The following is a 24,182-nucleotide window of genomic DNA, read 5'->3' as shown; positions in this document are numbered from 1 at the left end:
CATACCTTATTCAGGCCACAACCAAAAGTGCACGTTAACAAAACAAAGACAATGAATGCAATTAAGTTCAAAAGTTAAGCTATTTTTATTGACATTTAATTGGCCCCTTTTACAAGTTCCATATCATGAGAAGCGAGACAGCAGCAGTATACAGAAGATACAGTACAAGTCTTAACTGTAGGTAGTAGTCAATATATAAATCTATAAGTATTTGGACAGTATTTTGAAATCTGATCGCCACATGGAGAATTATTTACATCAATTTTAAATAAACCAAGTGTCCATATATAGATAATTAGACGACCAGAGTTTAGTTAAAGATGGGAGTTTCTAATTTCTTAAAGATGCACAATGATGTGTTTGGTGGAGGCTATTGCTTTGTCAGGAATGCTCCACAATATGGCATTAAACATATCTAAATTAGAGGTTATTAATCGTCTATAGTTTTGAGCAATAAAACATCCAAGATGAAAGAAATGCTAGATATATATGTTTAATGCCATATTGTGGAATATTTCATTCAAAGCCATAACAACTCCATGGAGACAAGTGGGTAGCAGGTCCTCCACCAGAGACATTAAAACCGTGCACCTTTACTTTAACTAGTTTTAAGCAATTGTACTTGTGTATTGTATTGTAAGGATCTAAGAGTAGTGATGTGATTTTTTTTTGTGAATGAATGACTAGATGGCAATCACAAAATACTATTGTTTTGTACAATATTTGCAGTAAACCAACTTATCTTCCAAATAATTTCTTTCAATGGTTTCTTCTCATAGTTCACTTTGTTGCTCTTTTTCACGTACAAAATAAAAAATCGAAACCTGATGGATAAACATTTTAACAGAGGAATTTTGAAGAATTAAAACAATCTGTAGTTTTTTCATAATTGCTTTCTCCCATTTGTGTATTTACTGTTGATAAATTTGACTTTCGAGATTAACCTAGCTTCAAATATATTAAGAAGGTTTAGAAAAGAAATCCTACACAATTTCCATTTATATTCATACACACATCCTATACATTCTACAGACTATTCTCTTGGTATTTGACTTGCTTTGGTTGACATCAGCAAATAACCAAGTATACAGTAGAATAAGATATCAAAATATAACTGATGTTCTTACAAGTGATGCAATCCGTTCAGACAAGTGATTCTGAAAGTGAGGTTTGAGGTCCCCTAGTGGGCTACAGAGGTATTGCAGGTGTCGGGATGCAAGATTTTAATACAATAACATAGAAATTAAAATTGATATGTATACGGTACTGTTGTTTTCAGTTACTGCTGTTTATACCATCTTATTTTTAGATTTAAAATATTAAATGTATTTAGAATGAATAGAAATTTCATTTGTAGTTTGTTGTGAGTTGGTGTGGAAACTTATAACGTAAAAAAGGACCTCAACTCTTTCACTTTAACACTGTGTTCACACTTCTAAGTCCTGGTTTGATCCCTGTTTAGTCCTGATGTAGACTGTTTGGTCCTGATCTGGACCAGTGTTTCCTAACCAGGGGTACAGGGACCCTGGATTTTAGTCCCAATTTTGTACTGATTTTGATGTGTTAAAGTGTGAATGCAGCCTATGAACTGACTTAAACATAGCCCACTTAGACCATGTATTCAGCTTAACAATGCAAGTGTCTTCATTCATAGATATTCATAGATCCATTCTTAAAACAAGGGATTGCTTAACACATTTAAGCCAACAGTCAGTGATGAAACAACATTTGTCACTTAAGTATACAAGAATAACACAAGGAATACAGTGAAACGATTGTAAACTAAACTAGCTTCAGTCAAGAGATGTTTGAAAACAGGCTCAAGATTTTTGACAACATCTAAATATATTTTTTTCATAATTGACCAGACTGCTGCCCATAAATTTCTTTTAAAGATGCACTATGTACTTTTTCCATCTATGGTAATGCTATTACCTGGAATGTCCCAAAAATGCTATTAAACTTTATCCATTTCCAAAACATGTGACGTCATTACAAGTCAGATCTGTAGAGAGGCGATCCCGCGCACAGTAAGAATACCTGTTTTTCATGGTGCTTTTGTGCAATGTAAACACATGTAGTTTAATAAATGATAGAAAGCGTTTAATGCCATACTGTGAAACATTCCAGGCAACGCAACAACATCTCCATGACAAGACGTTGGCCAACCCTCTTAGTTACACAAGTGCACCTATAAAATGTCCAAATTGTTAAGCATGTTTTGGTTTCCCCTGGCAACTGTCAATTAATTTGTACTATACATCTTAAATACACATATGGACAACAGTGGATTTTGAAATGTTAAATTTTGATTTCAAGTTTTAAGTGCAATTGTAAGATTCAGTCACAATAAATACCTGTAAGACTCACAATTGTCATGATTGGAGGTACTCAGCATTTTGTTCAGTGTTTCATGTTTTTTTTTTTTTTGTTGTATTTTCCAATCTAATTTTCATGACCCCAAAATGTTTGTAAACAAAGCGAAACAAACATGCACAAAACACAGATAGAAACATCAATAATTTAAAACGATATGTACAAAAACAAGAAGGCAAAATGTGAGGTTTAAGATGGTTAGTGCTATCATTTGAATTGGATTTTAGAATTCAGTCACGCTTTATAATAACTATACCTTAATTAGCCTTACTAAAGCATGAACAAAGACTTAATACATAATGAACAAATAGTTTATTAAGAACTTGTTACTTGTTACTTAATTAAGGGGTTGGAAGTTAGTAACTACTTAAAAGGCCCTGTTTTCCATCGATTTGAACAAACTGGTCTTGCCCAATTCAGATAGATTGTATAAGCAGCTCTTGAGGTCAAAATAAGTCTACTGCGCGCTGTCTGCGATCAGGAAGTGTGCTATTAGCATGTTGTTAGCTTTACCGTTAAGGCAAAAATCTACTCTGGTCTGTGTGAGGAATAACTTTGGACCACTGCAAATCGTTCAAAATGAACTAGTTCAGTTTTTACATTTTTAAAGACAGCTACAGGGCCTTTAAGTAGTAATTATAAATAAAGCATTTGATCATTATGAATTAAGTCTTTCTGCAGTGTAAATATAATTATTACAAAACCTTACCAAGAATTCTTCAGTCTCCATTCTCTAAGTTAAATGATTGGTTAGCCGCAGCTTTTCTCATGCTATAGATGAAATTTACAATCTTTCTGAACTAAATCTGATATTAACCCAGCCTACATTGTAATTAGTGAGTTAACTTCAGATATGTGTTTTTAGATCTACAGTGTATGAGGTGCACACATTCACTTTCTATGGAGCAGCATGCTAATAACTGTGTACATAGCCTTTTGTACAGCAAGAATAGCAGCGATCTCAAATGTCTGAAATGACGATGCTTAACGCGGTTTTAAAAATATGCTCTAAGTGATTTTGACATCTATAGCAAAGTCCCGCCCGCCAACTAAATCAATCTAACCAATCAGAGAGTTGCGTCTGGTTAGGTCCACATTGCTGGCACTCAACACCTTGGATTCGGACAATGCGGAGTTGTCGTCCTGAAAACCCCCCCCAAACAAACAGGATTTAATTTGGATTTCATTGCGTTTTGACATTGTTCAATTTATAGAAAAATGTGTTAAGCTACCTGTGCAGTCTCCTCTGTGCTCTTGTTGAGAAAGTTGAGGGAGCTGGCTCTTTTCATTCTAAAGAAAAAAATTTAACGTTACATGCGTACAACCTAAAATAATAAAGCTTTTCATTGTTTCAAAAATGTCCACCGACAATGTAGAAATGTTATTGTAAGTAGGCATTCATGCATTAACAGTGATGGTAGCGCAGTCTCATCTATTGCTATGGGAAAAAGCTTGGTTTAAGGATACATATAAATATGAATGGGTGACTTTTTTGTTAAATGCTCTGAATGCCCAATGGAGGTAGAAAAGCATAATATATGTAACCATTTATTGTTTCATTAATATGTGGGAAATACATGCATAAAACAGAAGTGCTAATTTATACTATGAGTGTTTTTCGTTTAGCAGCAGGATTACATTGCATAATGCTGCCGGTGTTTCCAAACAGTGAGTAGAAAGGTTTATGGATTGCCAAATGCAAGTTACATGCCATACAAAGATACAATTATAAGACTGTATAATCACAAAAGAAGACTGAAGTTCATTTCATAAACTTGGCCTATTTGCTTTAAGGCCCTATATTTTGTAGAATTTTTTCTTGTGACCTTTAAGCCATGTTATAAAGCTGTAACCTCCTCAAAACATATCCTGAGTTGTGTTTTGTTTCATTCACATTTCAGTAATCCTTTATTATTAGTCTGTCTACAACTTCAAAGCTCAAATTGCTTTGTTTCCCCTTGCAATATCATCAAGTGGTAATTTTCATGTTAACAGCTACCTTTTACCTTTGGTTCAGTAGAGATCGGCAATTCCAGAACTGAAATCATCCAAATTATTCTAGTGGTGATATAAAAACTCAGTGGAGCACTTCCTGTATTACCACATGACATCACAGTGTTTTTGTTTGATAGAAGAATTTGTCTGCTAAACATGTGTGAATGAAACAAAACAAAACTCCAGCATGCTTTTGAGGAGGAAACAATATTATAACATAGATCAGAAAATAGCGTAATAAAGACCCTTTATTGAAGATCCAACAACTGACTTGTCCCCCAGGTATAAATGCAGATGAATAGGACAGTGTATTGCCTAACGCAGTTCAGTCTTATGGTGTTAGTTACCCAGGGTTACGAGGCTCCTGTGGTCCGCTCCCCTGCAGCTTCTTCACTAACATCTCACTGCTCCTCCTCAGAGCGTCTCGGATCTTTCCAAAAGAGCCGGAGCGACGCAGGGACCCATTACCATCCTGAAATACAGTGAAATAGATGGGTTACATTATTATAAGATCTCCAACAGTGCTTTTGAAAGAGCCCTCACCATGGGCCAACTAAGATAAGATAAAAAATACAAATACACTAACCACAGTTTGAGAAACACTGATCTTCATTAAACAGAGTAAAAAAGAAAGGCTTTAAGCTGAGTATTTAGATTGAAGGGGCAAAACCTAGTACCAAGAAGAAACCAATCAAGGTGCCAAAGTACTCAATTCAAGAGTATATATTAGGAAATGGTAGAGAATATTTTGCAAACGACAGAACTTCTAATTTAATGCCTTTTAAAGTGTAAATAAAAAATGTTTCACTACTAAACTGTGTATATGATGTTCTAATAGCATTGTCTACTGTTCCTAGTCATTATTTGGCAACTTTAGTACAAACTAGGTACATTTGCAGCCTTCTTGTCAAAAACACTTAAATCCAAGTTTGTGTTGCTTTCAGTGGCCTTGGATTACAAACACATGGCAGAGTTTGAAGTGTGGATACCTGTTTAGACCAATCACACTGTTGCTTATACCTCCAGATCCTGCCCCTCCTCCTCTCTCACATTCTTTAGTAAACAGGCACTGCTCAGTTTAGCAACTCTGTTTGAAATGTGGTTGTGGGTGGAGTTTAGGCATTTAGTCCCACTTTAAAAACTACAGAATTTATAACTTAATGCTTTTCACATTTAATCCAATTTCTCTCAACTGAAATATCGAACATGTAGAATATTGTATTTGCACATTGCACTGACCCCGTTCCACTCAGCAGAGTCGTCCCCCTCTCCCTGCTGTGGTCCATTCTCTCTTTGTCTCCGCTCTCCTCCATCCTTCAGGATCTCCACCACTTTGCTTTGGTTAAACGCATCAATCCCCTTTACACAGAAGCACAAAAACAATGAGAAAATATATTACCCTTTCCAACAACAACTCAGCAGGTAATCAACCGCTTCTGTAGCTACAGTAGTAACAAAATTAAACCCATAAGCACGAATGCTACATGTTTGTGCATTTTAACCATATGTGTTCGCATATTTCTACATACACTGATCTGGAGTTAGACACTTATTTGGGCCACAATACCTTAGTAATTTCCCTTAAGGATTTATTTAACTATCCTAATCTTTCAGCTGTTACGTTGCTAAAGTTTGCCATCTGCTTCTTTTTGTGCACAGACACTAACACAAGCCTTATTGTTAGGGTATTAATAAAGCATTCACTACTTGAATATTTCGTAATAATAAACTATTTGTTCAATATGAATTAAGTCTTTTTTCATGCTTATAGATGCATTGCGTAACTTTTTCTAGTTAAGGATACATTGCTTGCTTGTCTCTATGGAGATTTTATTGCTTTGGCTGAAATGTTCCACAACACAGGATCAACTGTTTCAATCATTATGAAACCCCAAATGTGTCTAGAATGAATGGAAAATCTCTCTTTTAAATTGTGTTTGTAAATCACATTTGAATTTCAGCTTCATGTGGCTTTTGAATAAATAAAGCAGCAGGAGACCAAAGCTAATTTCAGTAGCAGTATTTCATGGCAGTACCCATTAGAGTTTTGTTGGAGCCCTGTACCTGTTTTCGGGACTTGCTGGCACACTCCTCCAGAGTCTCAGCTGCCTCCAGTTTACCCTGACGACGGTACAGCGCCCCCAGGCTTTTGAGTGTGGTGTTCACCGTAGGGCTACAAACAAAAGTGAAAATTCAGATGTGCATTGGTTTTAATTATAGGACATAATTTAATTTTGAGGACTTTTGGCCATTCAGAAGATTAAATATTTAGTTTCCCAATCATCATTCATCATTTTATCGCCCCCAAATCCAATAGATAGGTACCATTATGGGTAATGTTTTCATGCATAAGATGATATCATAAATTAACATATGATAATGCATGAATTCATGTCCCCTTATTTTAAAATAAGGTTTTAAAAAGGTGCCGTACCTGGTTTTTACTGTCTTAAAAACATCAAAAACAGAACTAGTCATTTCAAACAGTTTGCAGTGGTCCAAAGTTATTCCTCACTTTATGCATTACATGCATCCTATTTATTCACTGTGATGAATTTATAAGTGCTTTTCAGAACTCTCAGAGATAGGAGCGGAGTTTTGCCATCACGGTAATGCCAACAACAACTAGCGTGCCAACACGCTGGTCTTGATTATCAGACAGTAAAATGCTTTATTATTCGATGCAGACTGCATGTAGCAGATTTATTTTGGCATCAAGAGTTGCTTATACAATGTACCTGTACTGGGGCAAAATATATTTTGCTCAGATACATCGGAAAAAAATTGGGTACAGGGCCTTTAAGTTAAGTCCTACTATTGCATTTCTGTAAACAAATTAGTGTAGTGTAAATAGTAGTGTAAGTAACAACATTTTGCATTTCTATCATATTTTTATTATATATTCATTGTAATATGTGTTCTACCTGTCCACTTTGCAGGCTTTATACCAGCTCCCATACTCAACATACGGTCCAGCGTCCTTACGTTTCCCCTGAAAAACAACCAATAAACAGAAAATCAGACCAATCAAAATATAATGCATTTTCCTGATGTATAAACTTTTGCTAGTTTGCTAGACATCCTATCAGCCATTGCCAATGTGAAAAAGAATAGTCTAACCTTGCTCTCCTCACGTTCCTCTGCATGCATCCAGATTGGCTTGTTATCATCTGCAAATAGGCAAAGCGCATATTATAATCCATATAATCCATCCATTGTATTTGATCCACATTACAATTTCAGCACGGTGTTATTTTGGAACATTTATTGCATAACTTTTTTTATGAAAATATCCAAATTCCTGCCTGAGCCCCTTGCACTGGTCATGTGAGCACACAGGGTTTTGATAGGCTTATAGTGGAGGGCATTAAGCTTTAGGGTAATCCACTGTCCCACAGTGACAGCAGGAGAGAAGAGGAGAAAGAGGTGAGAGAGGAGGGAAAGAGGATGGAGAGAGGAGGGAAGAGGTGTGGGGCCAAATCAAAACTGGATTTGGCTACAGACACTATAACAAAGGAACAGACAGGCTCATGCTTCGCTTTTAGTGGTGGAGTTGATTTTAGGATTTGGAGGGCAAAGGTGATGCAAAGATTTTAAAATGTGGGAAAAACAGTCTTACTATGCAAATAAATGGGGCCACTATGTCACATAATTTATTTTATACATATAATTTTATTTAATAATTTCATAACAAAGGAATATAGTAATTCTTACATGATGGCCTTTTGAATCGGCCATCATTAACCATTTACCATAAATGTCAAAACCTGTAGCAAGACAAGAATTTCCTATTAGACATTATAGTGCTGTCTGTTCCACTTATTTTCTGAGTGTGAGTGTTCTGTGAACTCCAGTGCCTCTTCTCTTCAACTCTTGAGCTACTACAATTTGTTCTACAAGAGTAAATGCATACTTGTGCTTACAATGCAGCAGTTGAGCTATTACCATACACAATGGCTCAACTGCTGCATTGTGTGTAATAGTGTTGGTGTACATTAGATTTGGTCACATGTTTTGTACTCACTGTTCACAGATCCAAACTCCTTCTCATGTGCTCGGGTCAAGATCTCTTTGTACAGCGCCTCTGCATCTTTGAACTTTCCCTGCTTCAAGTAGCATGTGGCCTGAGGAGAAAACACAATCAATTAGGCTTATACAAAACAGAAATACCCACAGACCCCCACTACTGAAGTTACAGTCAGGTGATTGCATGTTGTGATGAGTATTTAACACTATATGGTACAACTCATTTTACAGTATAGTACCAGTCAAACTTGTACAGCACTTAGGACTGGTGACTGAAAATGTTCATTTGCTAGGCTTTGTCCACAGCAGCATGCTAGCTAGCTCACTGTCTCAAAGCTAACAGTGACTTTTATTAAAGTCAGAAAACATAAAATAAACAATCTATAAAAAATCGAATTAAAGTAAAAACTAGCCAATTATTTTTATATGTAGAATATATCAGTGTGTACTGTTTTATTATTTATTATGCTTCAAAATTAGAATTAGCGTTACCACTGAGACACCAACATCTCCCTTTTTAAACACAGAAGTGTCATCCAGTGAAGTATTCATTTTATTTGTACAATTTTTAACAAGTTGTCAGTGACATCCACCCACAGCTCTCCACTGTCTTATGTTTACATTTTTATTAATTTTAGCATGACTCGGCAAAACCCTCATAGAGATACAATTTGACAGGAAGTAGTGATGCTAACAGAAAGTTTGCTAACTGCTATTGTGCACAGACCCTACTAACATTTTAGGTTGGTCAATCAATGTGCAAAATGCTAGTTATTTGAGTAAAGTGTTAAATGAAGTGAGAATATATTAAAAAGCATACACCATGTACAGCAAGGTTCTAAGCTTCAGCAGTAGAACCATCAACCTCCTCAGCCTCTTCACACTGTCCTCCAGTTCAAACAAAAACAATTTCCTGACTCATGGTTCAAAATTAGGTACTGGCCCTTTAAAACCCTTTAAGGACTGAGCACACTATGGACCAGTATAGCTCACCTAGACTTTTATTCTTTTTTAAGCCATAAAAATCATGTTAAAGGAAGTATCAGAATTTACTGCATTTTTTCACACAACTACCTCGATTTTACATATCCATCCGTATTTTTTCTTTTACGCCTCGAATAAATGACTGGGAACATCCCTGCAGCACCCGCGCTCTCATTCGTCACCTTCGAGGGACAACAGAGGCAGATTATCCCCATGCCTCTGCTTTGAGACACTGTTTGAATTTACATGAGAGCACGACTCTTCGTGGAGTTACACTACTGGAAAGTCCGCAACCGCGCTCTATCGGCGACAATAGCATCAGACGCTATAGGGTTAAGACCCTTCCGGTTGGTTGAAATATATGGGATTTATATAAGTGCAGTACAAACCAGGTTGTTCTTGGTCTTGGCGACATTGGGGTCGTCTGCTCCCAGTTTGGACTCGTAGATTTCCAAAGCTCTTCTGTAATAATACTCTACCTCATCGTATTTTCCCTGGTTCTGACACAGCAGGGCCAGGTTATTCAGCTGCTTGGCCACATCTGGGTGGTACTTCCCCAAAACCTGAAAAAGACAGGGACATTGATCACAAATTACTTTTATAAAGCTAAAACAGCTAAAAACAAAAAAGACAGATAGCCTATTTGTAGAGATTGTGAAGATTAGGCTTTAATGACAAATACCAGTATAGTGAGCAAAATTAAGAAAGATGATTGTCTAATCCCTCAGACGTCCAGGTATGATCCATATATTTTGTTGTTTAAGTTGAATGCTTTCTTTCTTAATTTTATAGCATTTTTTGGGCACTCAAAGGCCCACACACCACATTCATACTAAACAGTGTAGGTAAAGAGTATTGCCTAAGGACACAACAACAGTTTCCACTAGAGCCAGTGCTGATCCAGAAATTGGGCACTGACAAGATGATGGGGCCACACAAGCTACTACTTAAGGCTACTAAAATCTCCCCCAGTGAGGGTAAAAATGTTAGCCAAAAAGTAACCAAAAATATGTCTATTAGTGTATAGTATAGCTAGTTTTATTGTCATGTATGCCCCTGCTAATAGTGAAAGTTGCACTCTCACCTTCTCCCTAATCTCTAGCGCCCTCTTGCACAGTGGCTCCGCCTCCTTGTATTTGCCTCTCTTTCCGTAAAGCACAGCCAGATTATTTAGCGTCGCAGCCACAGCAGGGTGATCCTTCCCCAGGGTCTTCTCTCTGATGGCCAACGCATCATTCAGTAGGTGGGCCGCTTCTTTGTACTTGTTCTGGTCCCTGTAAAATAAATAAGAATGAATAGAGCAATCAGGTATTACATCACAATAAAAGATATAAAGATATGTCTGTATGATGTATCTGAAAAGGTACTATAGCTCCAATAGCATTGGTTTATATAGCATGAGCAAAGAGCTGCAATGGCTCAGAACATACTGTTGTGTCTTTAGGCAAAACATTACCACCTTTGTGTGTGAGTGATTATTGCAACAGTAGCTTTCCATTATTCTGAAATAACCATTAGTCAAAGCCCTACTTTGCCAGTTAGCATTAGCACCATTAGCCTGTGTTTTCCTGACCTGTAGACCAAAGCGAGGATGTTGAGCATGGTAGCCACATCGGGGTGGTCGTGTCCTGAGGTCTTCTCCAGATCCTCCAGAGCCTGTTTACAGAGGGGCACTGCCACCTCATACCGGCCCTGCGATGCGTACTGGATCACCAGATTATGGAGGGTCCTCAGACGGGCTGGGATTTCGTAGCCCCCCTGCTGAGCGGCCACCTCCCCACTCGGCTGGGCTGTGAGCAAGGGGAAAGGTGTTATCATAATGCTAAAATGGTAAACTTGATTTTGCTATTAAAGGCTTGATCCTCATTACTAATTTCTCAAATAGTAGTATCTTCAGAGTTGCACTATGTAACTTTTCTAGTGGTGCTTATAGCTGGAAAGGTCATTGCTGTGCTTGGAATGTTCAGCATTAAGGCATTAAACTTAAAACAGAAGAAGGCAGTAAATGTAAGTACTGTCCTCAGTCCGATCGTCTCTAGGGCTTATTCTCAGCACATGATCAGCTGCACCACAACTTGTGACACTTCAGTATGTGAGATATATTGAAGTAAGATATTTTTTGTAAGTTGAATCTTATTTCTCTGTATGCACAACCATGTTTTTATACAAAGCTGTAGTTCCTACTTTTTTTTTTTTTTACATTATACAAAAAACACTGAGTACCACCTGAGCAAAACCACAGCTAGGACAGAGCCGCAACAGAACTATACCAGGGCTAAAATAGGACTAAACCTGGTCTAAAAGGGGCTGAACCATGAATAGTAGCAGTTAAGTCAGAGTTAAGCTAATGGACAAACCAAAAAATTGAATTAACACCAGAAACACTTGAACTGCAAAGGATGTTCCCCAATGACCAAGAGAAGCCTGTGTGCCTTACATGTCAGAAATACAGAGAAATTATTTGTCATGTTAATTGAATTTATGCTGCTTTGGCAGCCAAAAAATATTGATCAGAACAAAGTAAATTATTTATGGTTAGAGTTAAGAAAATGAGCTTAAATTAAAATTATAACATCAATCATAGTATTTCCCAAGAGTATATCGTTCCTATAGAAACTGAAAAGATGAAAAGCTGACTTCAAAGAGTGCACTACATGTCTTCATCAATAATTCAACAGGCTCAGCACTTCCTGGTTTTGCTAATGGCATTTCATGTAGGTGTAGGAGTTTCACCCAAATGCACAGATATGTTAAGTGAGTTACCCACCTATATCTTGATTTTATTTTTATCCTGATGACAGTATTGAATAACTATTATGGCAATCCTTCAGAAATGTGCTAAAACTTGGTACATGGCTTAGTTGTGGTTCAAGTATGGCACAAGAATAGACTAAAATTCACTACAAAAATGCAGATATTTCACTTTAATTTCAGTCTGCAAAAAGCTGTCTATAGTTTTACTATGGACTGTATGAATTTGACTACACAAATGGTCGAATCCAAATCTCCAAAACAATCACTGAGACATTGTCATTTTTCAACATTACTCCTAGCCCTCCCTTATCAACATTACAATGTTTTGGTGCCATTTATTTAATAAATCAAATGGAAAATGGCAAAATTACACTGGAAAGAGAAAACTGCAAACAGACTGCTCAGCTTGGTATAAAAAGACCTTTGAGCTCAACCGGAAAAATAAAGATCTAAATAAAACTCAATGAACAGCTTGTGTTCCTGTGTAAACTCTCAGAGCAGAATGTGGCATAAACATTACACTCACAGGAGAACTGGCTGCTGGCTCTACTACTGCCTACACTTAAGATGGTGACGATTTATTTGATCACTTAAATAAAATATAGGTACTCTGTATAGAATGTGGAAATTGTTTAAACTGTACAATAGTAAATTGTAGAGCAGCTCAAATCACATAGACTGTAATTATATAAGAAACATATTTTGATGCTCCATTTTTTACATAAAAAGTGATAAATCCTGCACTCGATTCTACCCAAGTATTTTCAAGCTAAATTCAGGCACCTCTTTTTCTTTTCATTTTCTCTTAATTTGTAACAAAGGCTTCAAGCATCAACATAACATTTAGATACATAAGAGATAACTACACTGTTAACATTTCAAAAAGGACAATGGCTCTGTTGTCCGAAACACACTGCAGGTTTCATCAGCTTGCTGTCTTTGTCTGTTAAAAGATCAACCATGTACTCTCTGGTGAAGCGCATCTGTGGGTTTAATTAAAAATATCTTGTGTGATCATTACTTTTGCACACAAGCACAAGCACACAAACAATACATTTCCTATTATTTCCTTTAACTTTTAACTTGGTATGAGGACTGACTTTTACTGTTGATGGATGCACTATGTACCATTTTAGTGGGGGGTTTCGCATTTCTGCTTTTCTTCATTGACATGTTTATTTTTTGTCTGGAATGTTCCACAGTAAGGCTTAAACACATACTAATGACTTATTGTGAGCGGGGTCACCTGATCACATCACTAGCTACTTTCCACGGAGATAAATAAATTTAATGTCATATTGCAGAACATTATATACAAAGCAATAACATCTAGATGGAGACAAGCATGTGGCATACCTGCAACCAGAAAAGTAACACAGTGCACCAATAATTCATATAGTAATATGTTTTTTGTACAGTTGGTTTTGTTTGTCATTTTAAAAGTGCTCTATAAATTTAGCCATATAAATAAAGTTAAGATTGGCTATTCTTCTTTCAGTGTAATCATCATTTCCTTAAACTCATTGCTCCATGTACCAGGCTGCTGCTGCTGCTCAGTCTTACCTGGTCCCTGGTCATCGTCATTGGGGAACAGATCATCCAGACTGTCCTTGGATCCATCCCCTCCGCTTCCTCCTCCGCTGCTGTTCTGGTTCTTGTCTTCGGAGGGCGATGTGTCATCATCGAACTTCTTGATTTGGTTCATGAACTCGAGGTGCTTCTTCTCCTCCTCGAGCTGGGCCACGCTCTGCTCGCTGTGCTGGAGTTTGTGTTGGGTGCTGGCCAGCTCGTCCCTCAGCCACTGGTTTTCCTGACAGAGCCTCCGTACCTGAGCCCGCAGCTTCTGCTTCTCTGACTCGACTGTGCTGAGGTGACTGGACAGGGCAATGATCACCTGGACCAAAGGAGAGTTTAAGGAATGTATTTGGATTTACTTGAATTTTGCTACGCTCATATCCATTAAAAATGATAAAAAATGTGTTATTGAACAAAACTGATATTTAAGTATAGTATTGACAAAACTGCAATTAAACTTGGTAAAATGGGGGAAAGGACAATACCAAATTATATATAGTATGCTTTTAAAAATGTATTTTGTTCACCTGTGCCTCCCCCAGGCCAAGCTCAATTGCCTCCAGACTCTTCCTCAAAGCTCCAGATTTCTCCTGGGCCGTGGGGGGCTGAGCACAGTCCAGCAGAGAGTTGAGGAGTTGGGCATGTTCCCCCCTGAGCGTCTCCAGACCCTGCATCACCGCTTTAGTGTTCAGCACAATCTCATCCTGACTCAGCCGCTCCAAGGACTCCTCACGCGGGTACACCATGGTGGACATTGCCTGATTTCATACACACTAGAGAGACACATAAGGAGAAAGTTAATTAATAACCTTTATACTATAAGTAATGCATATTAACCTTTTTAGAAAGTCAGTGTTGTTGTAGTAATTTTATATTTTGTAATTTCTGTAATATTGTATCTGTATTTCACTACTACGTATGATATGGTACTGTCTGGGGGAGTTCCCTTTTTTATGTGAATTGCTATCACCTATTTTGTTAAATAAATACATAATATACAAAATATGTGTTTGCATTATGTTATGTGGGGGAAAGTTGCTACACAGATTTTTTTCTCTAAAAATGTTTAACATTTTAGCATTTATTATGTGCTTTAAGACACTGGAAACCATGTGTCATGGGTAACAGTGTGATACACAGCTAGGCAAGGCAAGTTTATTTGTATAGCACAATTCATAAACAAAGTCATTCAAAGTGCTTTACAGAATAAGAAACACATTAAAATCACAATACAAACAAATCAAAACATAAATAGCCATCATATTATTTACTTTTAATAGTATAGAATAAAGGGTCTTCTGTTTTTACCTTCTTTAATGAATACATCAGCGTTCAGCCCAGGAAAGGACATAAACAAGGACACTTTATGATAACAGTACAAACACGTGCTGATTAGATCACTTCTGGAGGATTCCTTGCATCTTAGAAAATGTGTCTGTGATGGAGCCAATTAAAACAACAATAATAAAATTACAGAATAGATATAAGATAAGAACTCTGGACTATGGACTAAGCAAACAATATTAATTTGTTGAATTAGTTAGTTGCTGTTTTAATTTTAAATATAGTGCCAAAAATATTAAATCAAGGTCAGGCAGGCCATTTCAAATTTGCAACATTTTGAGGACTTTTCTTATCCCTTTCAAATAATATAATATTTTGTTTTAAAAAATGTTAAATGCTATGGCTGCGGTCCCAGTTTCCCATAATTCAAAACCCATTGAAAAATTTGAAGTGCTTCATCGTTTTGCATTACACATTTTCAAATAACACTTGGCATGAATGGACTATGTTATGCTTGGAGGTTAACTCATTCACTTCCTTTAAACTTTTTAGACATTGTAAAAGTTTAATTAGGCAAAAATTATTTTTAGACAATTTGACGAGAGAGACCAGTATTGTTCTGCTTTCATGGGTGTACATTTTGGGTGCCGTAAGTACACAAAAACAGCCATTTCCTATCATCCCAAACCTATAATAGAAGGCGGCCACGATGACTGTCCTCTGACTTTGAGGGATATCAAATTATGCCATTTGTCCTGAAGGCTGACAACGCGGATGTAAATGAATCCCTTCGCCAGAGCAGCAGGACCAGAGAGGACACAAAGCGCAATTGTGCCAAATAATCGTGACTTGTTCGTTTTCCCCTTTAACGATTACGCACCTGTCTTTCCCGTCTCCAAGTCCGCCATCCTCCCCGTATCTCCCCACCCATCCACTACCTCAACACTCACTGCAATGCACCACTATCCACGCTACCTCCATCCTCCTTTCCCGTTCAAAACTCCCATAAAACACAATTTACAAGGGTGCCTTGCGTGCGTAAATGCCCATACAAGCGATAAGAGGTAATCTGAGTTATTTGACGCCATTATGAATAACAAAAGCCGGTGAAATAGCCGAGGCCTGTGGTAGCTACTGGTGTTGAGAAAGAGGAACATTTGCTGGCTTGGCATCCGATCAATGAAGGTGACCGACAGCTAGCATTACGTACGAAACCAATCCAAAACGTGTCCAAAACGCACCAAAAATGCTAGTTCTATTGATACGCATATATCAAAACAAGAAATAAAGGGTAAATAAAATAGGCCACGACCTGAAGAGCGTTACCTAAACATACAAACTAGCTTACTGTATCAAAGAAGAGATAATCGACAATGTGCAGTTAGCATAGCTTGATTGTAACATGTACAATATAATCGTTTCATAAGCGAACCTGTAACCATAGAGGAGCAGGGTGACATTTATGGACCTCGCCGCGACTGCATCGTTCACAAAACACACAAATTACAGTCAAACGTAACGTAACTGCGTCCAAAGAGCTAAATATGACGTTATACGGGATGTAATAAGTCTTACCTTCATTGAAAACTAGTGAAGTGTTTTCTGTCCCTCCAACAAAGCGGCGGGACAGTGTTGTGATGCTCCAAACAACCTTTGTAAAGCTATATTATTGAAAAAGCGAAACTACTTCCGGTTTTCAAAATAAACTCACTTTTGTACCGGAAATGTCACTAACACAGAAAACATACTGTGCATTGTGAAGTGTGCATAAATACATTAACAAATTTTTTCTTAACTATAATATACAATCTTTAAAATTAACGTTAATAGTTAAAGTTGCACCATAATCTGGTGGAGGGTCTGTCACCAGTGTTTCCATGAAAATGTTATCTTTTAGCCTGGATTGTTCCACAGTATGGCATTAACTGATCTATTTCCACAAAGCAGTACACAAACCCGTTATTACAAATCAATAACATTTTTATTTAAAAAAAACAAACAAACAAATGAAACGATGAACACTTCGACTTTTCAATCCAACATCAGTTTGATTAACAAACGGAATCATGAAAAAGCAGAACTACAAAACATGTTCAATGTAGACAACAAAAAATACAGTTTAACAAGTACTATCTGATATGTACAAGCATTAGTTTCATATTATTGTCATAATTATTATTACTGTTATAGGCAAAAGGCAAAAAAGCTAAAGAAACAATGGCATGTGCAAAAATACTTTCCACAAACGTAAAACTCTTTCAGTTAAACCATTTCTGGGGCGAATATACAAAGCTATAAGGTAAGTGAGTTTTTAAATTATTCATTATGTTGTTTTTAAAATTTTCTGCAGAGAAGACACTGCTGACCACAGACAAACGTTATTGATGAACCAAATGGTTTCTACTCTCTATCCACCATTTCAGTTTGGACATAGGGATAGAGTTACATTAAAAATCACAGGCTTACAGACAGGTACAGTACAAATTCACATGTAAAAGACCATAGGATCAGAACAAGTAAACAATCAAAATCAAACAGTTTTAATGTAGAACATTCTTGAAATGACAGGACAAGGCTCACTTATTTCAGCACCTAAAATGGCAAATAAAACACATCAAATATTATATTTTCTTTAACAATTTGGAAATTCTTTTTGTTGGCAGTAGTTTCAACTGAATGTAAGGCGTCAAAAACACTATAGTGAGTAAGTATACCTCACTGCCATAAATGCACTATAAATGAATGAAATTAGAAGGCAGTACAAATGTGCATTTTTTTTAATTTAAATTTTCTTTTTGTTGCAATACTAAAAAGTGCTAATTTATTTATTTTTGATTGCCATGTTTTGCATTTTGGTTTAACAATATTCATGATACATTATACTTTAGGGTCAAACCTTTTTTTCCAGCAATAAATTACAACAAGAATTTTTCAACAACATAACATAATCGAGTTTAAATTTTCTTTTTAACAAATTAAGTACATATTGCAGTGTATTTTTTGTTATCTGGGCTACAGTAGTATCTTATGATGAGATCTGGAATGAAAAACGGTATGAAAACTGATAATTTAGTTTTGATCCTCCCAGTTTGAACTTAAGGATGTAACATAAGGAGATGCGTGCTGACGCCACAACACTGTTTAAGTCTATCTCAAATCTTATCAAAAAATTCAAGACAACACTATTTAGAAAACTAGTTTTGCTAATACAATACTGGAGAGAGTTACAGTGCAGAGGACAAGGCTTGAATCATGTTGGTAAGATACATTCAATTTTGTTTTATTTTTACAGTAAGGTGCAAAGGTTTTAGGCTGTCAATGAATAATACTATATATATATATTAGTTTTCATTAGTTTAACTATCTGTCAATAGTCAATTTACCACTAAAAAAACTAAATATAGACTAAAGGATCCTGCCAATTCTTTTAAAAATCATTCATTTTGGTGGATGAGAACCATAAAGAAGCAAATGCCCAGATGATCATATTCATTTATGTTTTTTTGTTCTTGTTTCAGGATCAAAATGCATGAAGGGACTTAGTAGATAGGGAAAACAATTTATGTTCTTCATTCATGGTTAAAAATTGGGTACTAGACAACTCTGAGTCTGGACACCATATCTTTCTCATTGCGGGATAGGACCAGGGCCTTTGCGGAGGCTCTTTCCAAGTACTCGTTTTATCATAACCTGTTTATTTTACCTTTTGGGCAATGCTTTTCCATATTGATTTTCTATTTTTTTGCTTTTTCATAGTGTTAAAAAATAAATCTAAAACATTTGCACCGTTCATTTTGTTGGAGGTTTTGCCTTATGTCAAGCTGCACAGTTAACAACAAGATTACAGCAGCTATTGATACTGACCACATCTTTCAAACACAACTGCATGCCCTCTTTCACATTATATAAAAAAAGACAATTTGCTTTACAATTTTTGACCACGGTACATGAACGCACCACACACACATACACTTGTCACTAAACATCTCACAACAGCCAATAGAATAAGCAGTTTGGATCAGACTTCCAGAAAAATAGAGAAATCAAAGCCATGTAATGTAAAGTAATAGCTGCCTGTAAAAATATAGGGTATGATGATAGCTGGAAAATGACTTTGTGCTTTATTGCGTATTTAAGAAGCGGGACTAAATGTAAAAACGTATATATCTTTTAACTACAGTTTGAAAATGCATTACTTAGTTCCGCTGTTATTATTTCTTGCATAATTGTGATAGGTCTGTCTGTTTAAAAAGGTTTAACCAGCCGCAAACACACAGTATCGTAAGTGCATAGCAAATTATAGTTACATGGATCAACCATAACATTATGACTGCATCAGATCTTGTGGGGTATCCCCAGTCTGCTATGTTCCAAGAAATGCAATTACAGTATGCCACAGTAGAACCACAGTCTGTTACCCCAGTAGAAAAAACAACTCAACATTAACAGGGCTCATGTCATTTTTCTGGTGAAGGGTCATCTCTTTGTCTCTAAGATGTTATTATTATTCCTATACTATGCCTAGAATGTTCCACAGAATGGCATTATACTTGCCAATTCAATTATAGCAACTTTTTTGCTCAAAAATACCATTTTACTATTATTACTTTGAGTGGGGTTGCCTCTCCCTGGATCTGACCTCTAATTTGGTCTTGTAACACCACCTGATTGCCATACTGTGGAACCTTCCAGACAAAACATCTTTGAAGAGGCAAGCAAGTGGCGAATCCTCCACAAAAAGTGCACCTTTAATTTGTTCCTAACCAAATTCACTCGAATCATTACCCATTTTTTCCAGCTTTTAACTATTTATAAAAATATATATTTTGAGAAATAATTACAGTCCATAATCACAGGTGCCAAAATGAAAAGATGCAGATATTAATTTCACATCTTAAAAGTCATAATGTTATGGTTGCTCAGTATATAATTAGAAAAATAAATGCATTCCTCTTTTGCCCTGACATTACTGACAATCACAAAATAGCACTGGTAATAAGGGAAACCAAAACACACTTCATTTTGTGCCTGTTGCAGCCACGCATTCTTTTAGTACACAAATTCAATATAGTTCAGTGGAAGCCCTTGAAATTAAAATGGTACTGAGCAAATTTTGATAATTGGTTATGACTTTGACGCATGCCAGCTTGTATTTTAAAGCAGAGGACTTCAAACATGCAAATACGAATGCCATTTTAAGTTTTTGTGGCACAAGAGTGAATTTTACTGTGAATCCATGCAAGAATGAATGAGCGACATCGCATTGAGAATGCTGACAATTCACGGAAGGGCATCAGGACTAAAACCGGTAATTGGTTGCATGCAATTTCATCCCATTGTAGCGGAAAGTGGCAGTTTGCTTTTTAACTTGTGCTGTGAGCCCCTTGAAAAAACACTCATAAACATACTGTACATTCACAATTGCATGCAGCCTCCACACACTCACATACAATACCACATACATCCACCAGGGGGCAATAAAGTGACAATAGTTACAGCCCTGCACTGATCTTTTTTGGGGAAAATAAAAGAAGCAGTGGGGGGCAAAAGTCGAGGAGGGTTCACAGGTCATGTTGGGGGCTCCATGGTTACCCCTATGATGACGGTTTGCTGTAGCCAAAAAGTCCCACAGGTAAATATTTGACGTGTGTAGGCCACTGCGCAGCCAGCTGGAAGAACTTGACGTCGTTCCACTCCACACCGTCAATAGACACTGAGGAAAGAAGAGATATTGAATCATCACCTTTTACAAAATTGAAATCAATGTACAGAAGAACTAATGCTGCTTTCACACATGTGCTGGTCCCAGTTTAGTCCCGATGTAGACTTTGTTTAGTCCTGTTTTAGTCCTATGTTAGCCCTGTTTCAAACCTGTTTTAGTCCTGTTTTAGCCCAGTTTCAAACCGGTTTTAGTCCCATTTTAGTCATTTTAGTCCTGTTATTAGTTCCAGTTTAGTTCCAATTGTGATATGGAATGTGAATACCGTCCAAGTTAAATAACTGAATAGTTTAATTATAGCTTAATCGATTTATATTTAATATTTAAATAAATGGCAATTATAAACATTTATATAGCGCTTTTCTATCTTCAAGGCACTGAAAGCTCATACACACATTCATAAGTCTGTGTATGGAAACACTGACGGTCAAGAGTTAAGTGTTTTGGCCAAGCACACAACAACCACATGCACCTTTGGGAGCTGGGATAGAACCACCAACTGGTCAGTGAATCTGACTACTCAACCAACTGACCAACCAACATTCAATCATTAAGGCCAGTAAAGGCATTTTATTAGACATTTAGTAAAATGTATAAAGTACACAAAACATAAAGGACAATGAAGTGTATGTAAAATGTTGTTTACCTTTGAGGATAGTCTGTTGCTGTTTGGCAGAGCAGATGAGTCGACTGATGCCTTCAATGACCTGACTTTTGCTGTCCACATCCTTCTCCTTCGGTTTCTTACCCAAGAAGATGGTGGGAACTGGACAGTTACAAATACAAAACTATTATATTATGACTTGTTGTAGTGTTGAATGGTTAAGAAATATTATTCAGCAAGTTTTGTATGCTGTAGCCTATGTATACAAACATATTCATCCATCCATTTTCTTCCGCTTATCTGGGGCCGGGTCAAACATATTGAATACAGTAAATCAATCACATTAGGTCAGATGCCCAAACCTTGAAATCAGCCACATTTCAGTGAGTGGAGTGAGTAGGATGATTTCCCCTGGTCCAGTGACTAAAAACACCGCTGTAACCCCTAGCATACACTATACACCAACTTTATAATTAAAATATTAAGCAACGCCCTAATCATCTAGACCACATCATGTCCACATCATTTCATGTGGCCCTCAACAGGACAAACTAAAAGGTATGATGGTCTTAAAATGTAATTCTATCAGGAGATAAGCAGTTACACAACCACATTTTTACATCTAGGCAAATGCATATGCAATATTTGTAACTTGAACAAGTAGTAAATACAGAAACAGTTAATTAACAAGTTAAAAAAGTAGTTAGATATATTTTACATCCGGCCCTTCGAAGGAAACTATTTTGCTAATGTGGACCCCGGTGAAAATATGTTTGACACCCCTGATCTAGACTAACAAGACTATATGTATAATTATTTCAACATGAAGTAAAATAATCATTCAATCCTATGATATTGTACTTGCTACATTAGATCTTAAATTCAAAGGTAACCCAGGTTTAACAAGTATAGTTATGCAATACAGTTACTGCTATGGCACCAATACCATTACTATACATGTTAGTTGTATGCAAAAAATGTAAAATGTATGTAAAAAATAAAAAGAATAGCTATAAATAAATAGAATAGCTTGCCAGTGCATGTAATCCATTACTACAACTGTACAATAAATATAAAAACATAGAAAGTCAAAATATTTCCATTTCATAATAATCATTTGTATTTGCTCACCCTTCTTGTTCTTCTCCTTGGTCACCACAGTCATGGCCATAGTGCTGACTTGGGCCTGTGGATCGCTGCTGCCCCCTCCTGGCAGCCGGCTGACCTGCAGTGAGCGGAAAGCACTCTTGAGGGTGTTTTTGCAGCCGGTGTCCCTCCTCTCACCCTCTTTACGCTTCTCAGCCAAAGACGCGAGCCAGTAGTCCACCTGCAAGCCAATGGCATCCACGCCGTGAGACATGCTTGGGCTCCTATGAGGAAGACAAATTATGTAGATGAATATCAAAGCAAGAGGTATAAATATGCTTTAGTTTTACTTTTTGGATTTTGTTGCAAAATGAATAGCTCAATGTTTCTTTTAATGATTCACCCTATAATAATGATCTGCCAAACAGCTCTGTAATTTAGGGTGGAGAATATGCCACCTGATGTCTCCATGGAGATGTTACTCCTTTGCCTGGCATGTTTCATAGTATGGCAATATCCATCCCCAAGAAAACAAGCAGGTGACACCATCAGCCAAGTTACAGATCTGAACTGATGTCCACACTCACAGAAAACTGTCATACTGAGGAACATTCCAGGTAAAGCAATACATTTATGTTGGGACAATCAAATACCAGGCCCTTCACCACAAAAGTTGCATAGTGCACCATGTATCATATAAAAAGGAATTAGACAACTTTCAATATAGAGACATTCTTACATACATCAAGATCTTTTTGAATCAGTGTGAGTGATCCTTACCCCTGTACCGTGAGAACACTGCCCATAGAAGGAGAGGATGGGGGCGTGGCTGCCTCTTTGATCATCCCAGTGGGAGAGCCGTGAGAGGGGGGCGACGTGGATGGCACGGCCAAACTCACCGCAACACCCTCCTCTGTGTCTCCTGTGCAGGAAATGGATGGGAATTGGCGATGAAATTACTCAGAGTCAATGTCATTATACTTTAGATACTTAGATATACTTTAGATACTATTTATTTCAGCTGCACTCTGCTGCCTTCCTCAGGAGTTTCATGTGATGTTGCTGTGACGCATCTAGTCAACTGATTTAAACTGATTTTGTTCCACTCTTCCTACGTGTAGCAGTAAGATGAACGCGCCATCTGGATTCCGACTTCTCCAGAACTGTGTCCCAGGTATGAGAAATGTGGTACGCCCCCTCATCCCAAATTACAGTCTGCTGGGCGCGTTTCCGGATTCCTCCCTGATCCAACAATGGTACTTCTTGCTCACTGTGCCTATGACCTTAGCATTGTCTCAATCCATGAGATGTTTTTCCCTCTTGCAGTGGTCTGACATTGCGGAGAGAAGCTGTGCTGGGCTTGTTGCTTAGTGGCTTGGGTGTAGGTTTTGGTTGATCCGCACCCACCAGACTGTAAATTGGAATGAGGGAGCGTACCAACTTTCTCATTCCTGGGATACAGTTCTGACTGCAACAAAATCTGTTTAAATCAGATGAGCAGACACTTCACAGCAACATCACCTGACACTTCTGCGGAAGATGGCAGAGTCCTGAAACTGTCAAATTATGAAATAAATAGAGGTCCATCCATAAGAATATAAAGTATTATCATAACAGAAGACCTAATGAACCTAATCGGACAAATACACTTGTAGCAATGTAACTGTACATTCAAATGGCACTGACCTGTTGGAGAGGGACCCGATTCTATAAGTCCAACCTTCACCACCTGAGAACATAACAGATATACAATAACAGAATATTACAAAACGAAGTACA

At 37.2% G+C, this 24,182-nt stretch overlaps 2 protein-coding genes across 3 annotated transcripts in view; both read right to left on the bottom strand.

Moving 5' to 3' along the window:
* Positions 1-64: 64 nt before the first annotated feature.
* LOC117386475 (kinesin light chain 2) lies at positions 65-16,673 on the bottom strand. The gene is made up of 14 exons (XM_033983835.2): positions 16,570-16,673; positions 14,238-14,483; positions 13,699-14,029; positions 10,955-11,171; positions 10,466-10,655; positions 9,771-9,944; positions 8,396-8,495; positions 7,492-7,541; positions 7,296-7,363; positions 6,436-6,544; positions 5,611-5,730; positions 4,719-4,843; positions 3,609-3,666; positions 65-3,519 (listed from the first exon to the last, which is right to left on the bottom strand). Exons 2-14 carry the CDS (start codon positions 14,463-14,465, stop codon positions 3,436-3,438), a joined length of 1,854 nt encoding a protein of 617 aa, XP_033839726.1. The 5' UTR covers positions 14,466-14,483; positions 16,570-16,673; the 3' UTR covers positions 65-3,435.
* A 285-nt stretch (positions 16,674-16,958) lies between these two features.
* Positions 16,959-24,182, bottom strand: part of LOC117386272 (phosphofurin acidic cluster sorting protein 1-like) — a 69,541-nt gene continuing 62,317 nt past the window's right edge. For both annotated transcript variants that reach the window (XM_033983609.2, XM_033983611.2), the window contains exons 20-24: positions 24,090-24,132; positions 23,184-23,325; positions 22,449-22,687; positions 21,360-21,479; positions 16,959-20,707 (exon numbers count right to left, since the gene is read on the bottom strand). In XM_033983609.2, coding sequence (XP_033839500.1) covers positions 20,589-20,707; positions 21,360-21,479; positions 22,449-22,687; positions 23,184-23,325; positions 24,090-24,132 — 663 coding nt within the window. In that variant the 3' untranslated portion in view covers positions 16,959-20,588. The remainder of the gene's footprint in view (positions 20,708-21,359; positions 21,480-22,448; positions 22,688-23,183; positions 23,326-24,089; positions 24,133-24,182) is intronic.

This window comes from Periophthalmus magnuspinnatus, chromosome 18 (genome assembly GCF_009829125.3).
Source record: "Periophthalmus magnuspinnatus isolate fPerMag1 chromosome 18, fPerMag1.2.pri, whole genome shotgun sequence".
Classification (NCBI taxonomy): Eukaryota; Metazoa; Chordata; class Actinopteri; order Gobiiformes; family Gobiidae; genus Periophthalmus; species Periophthalmus magnuspinnatus.
The sequence above is the reverse complement of the archived record's forward strand: the minus strand, read 5'-3'. Positions and strand labels throughout refer to the sequence as shown.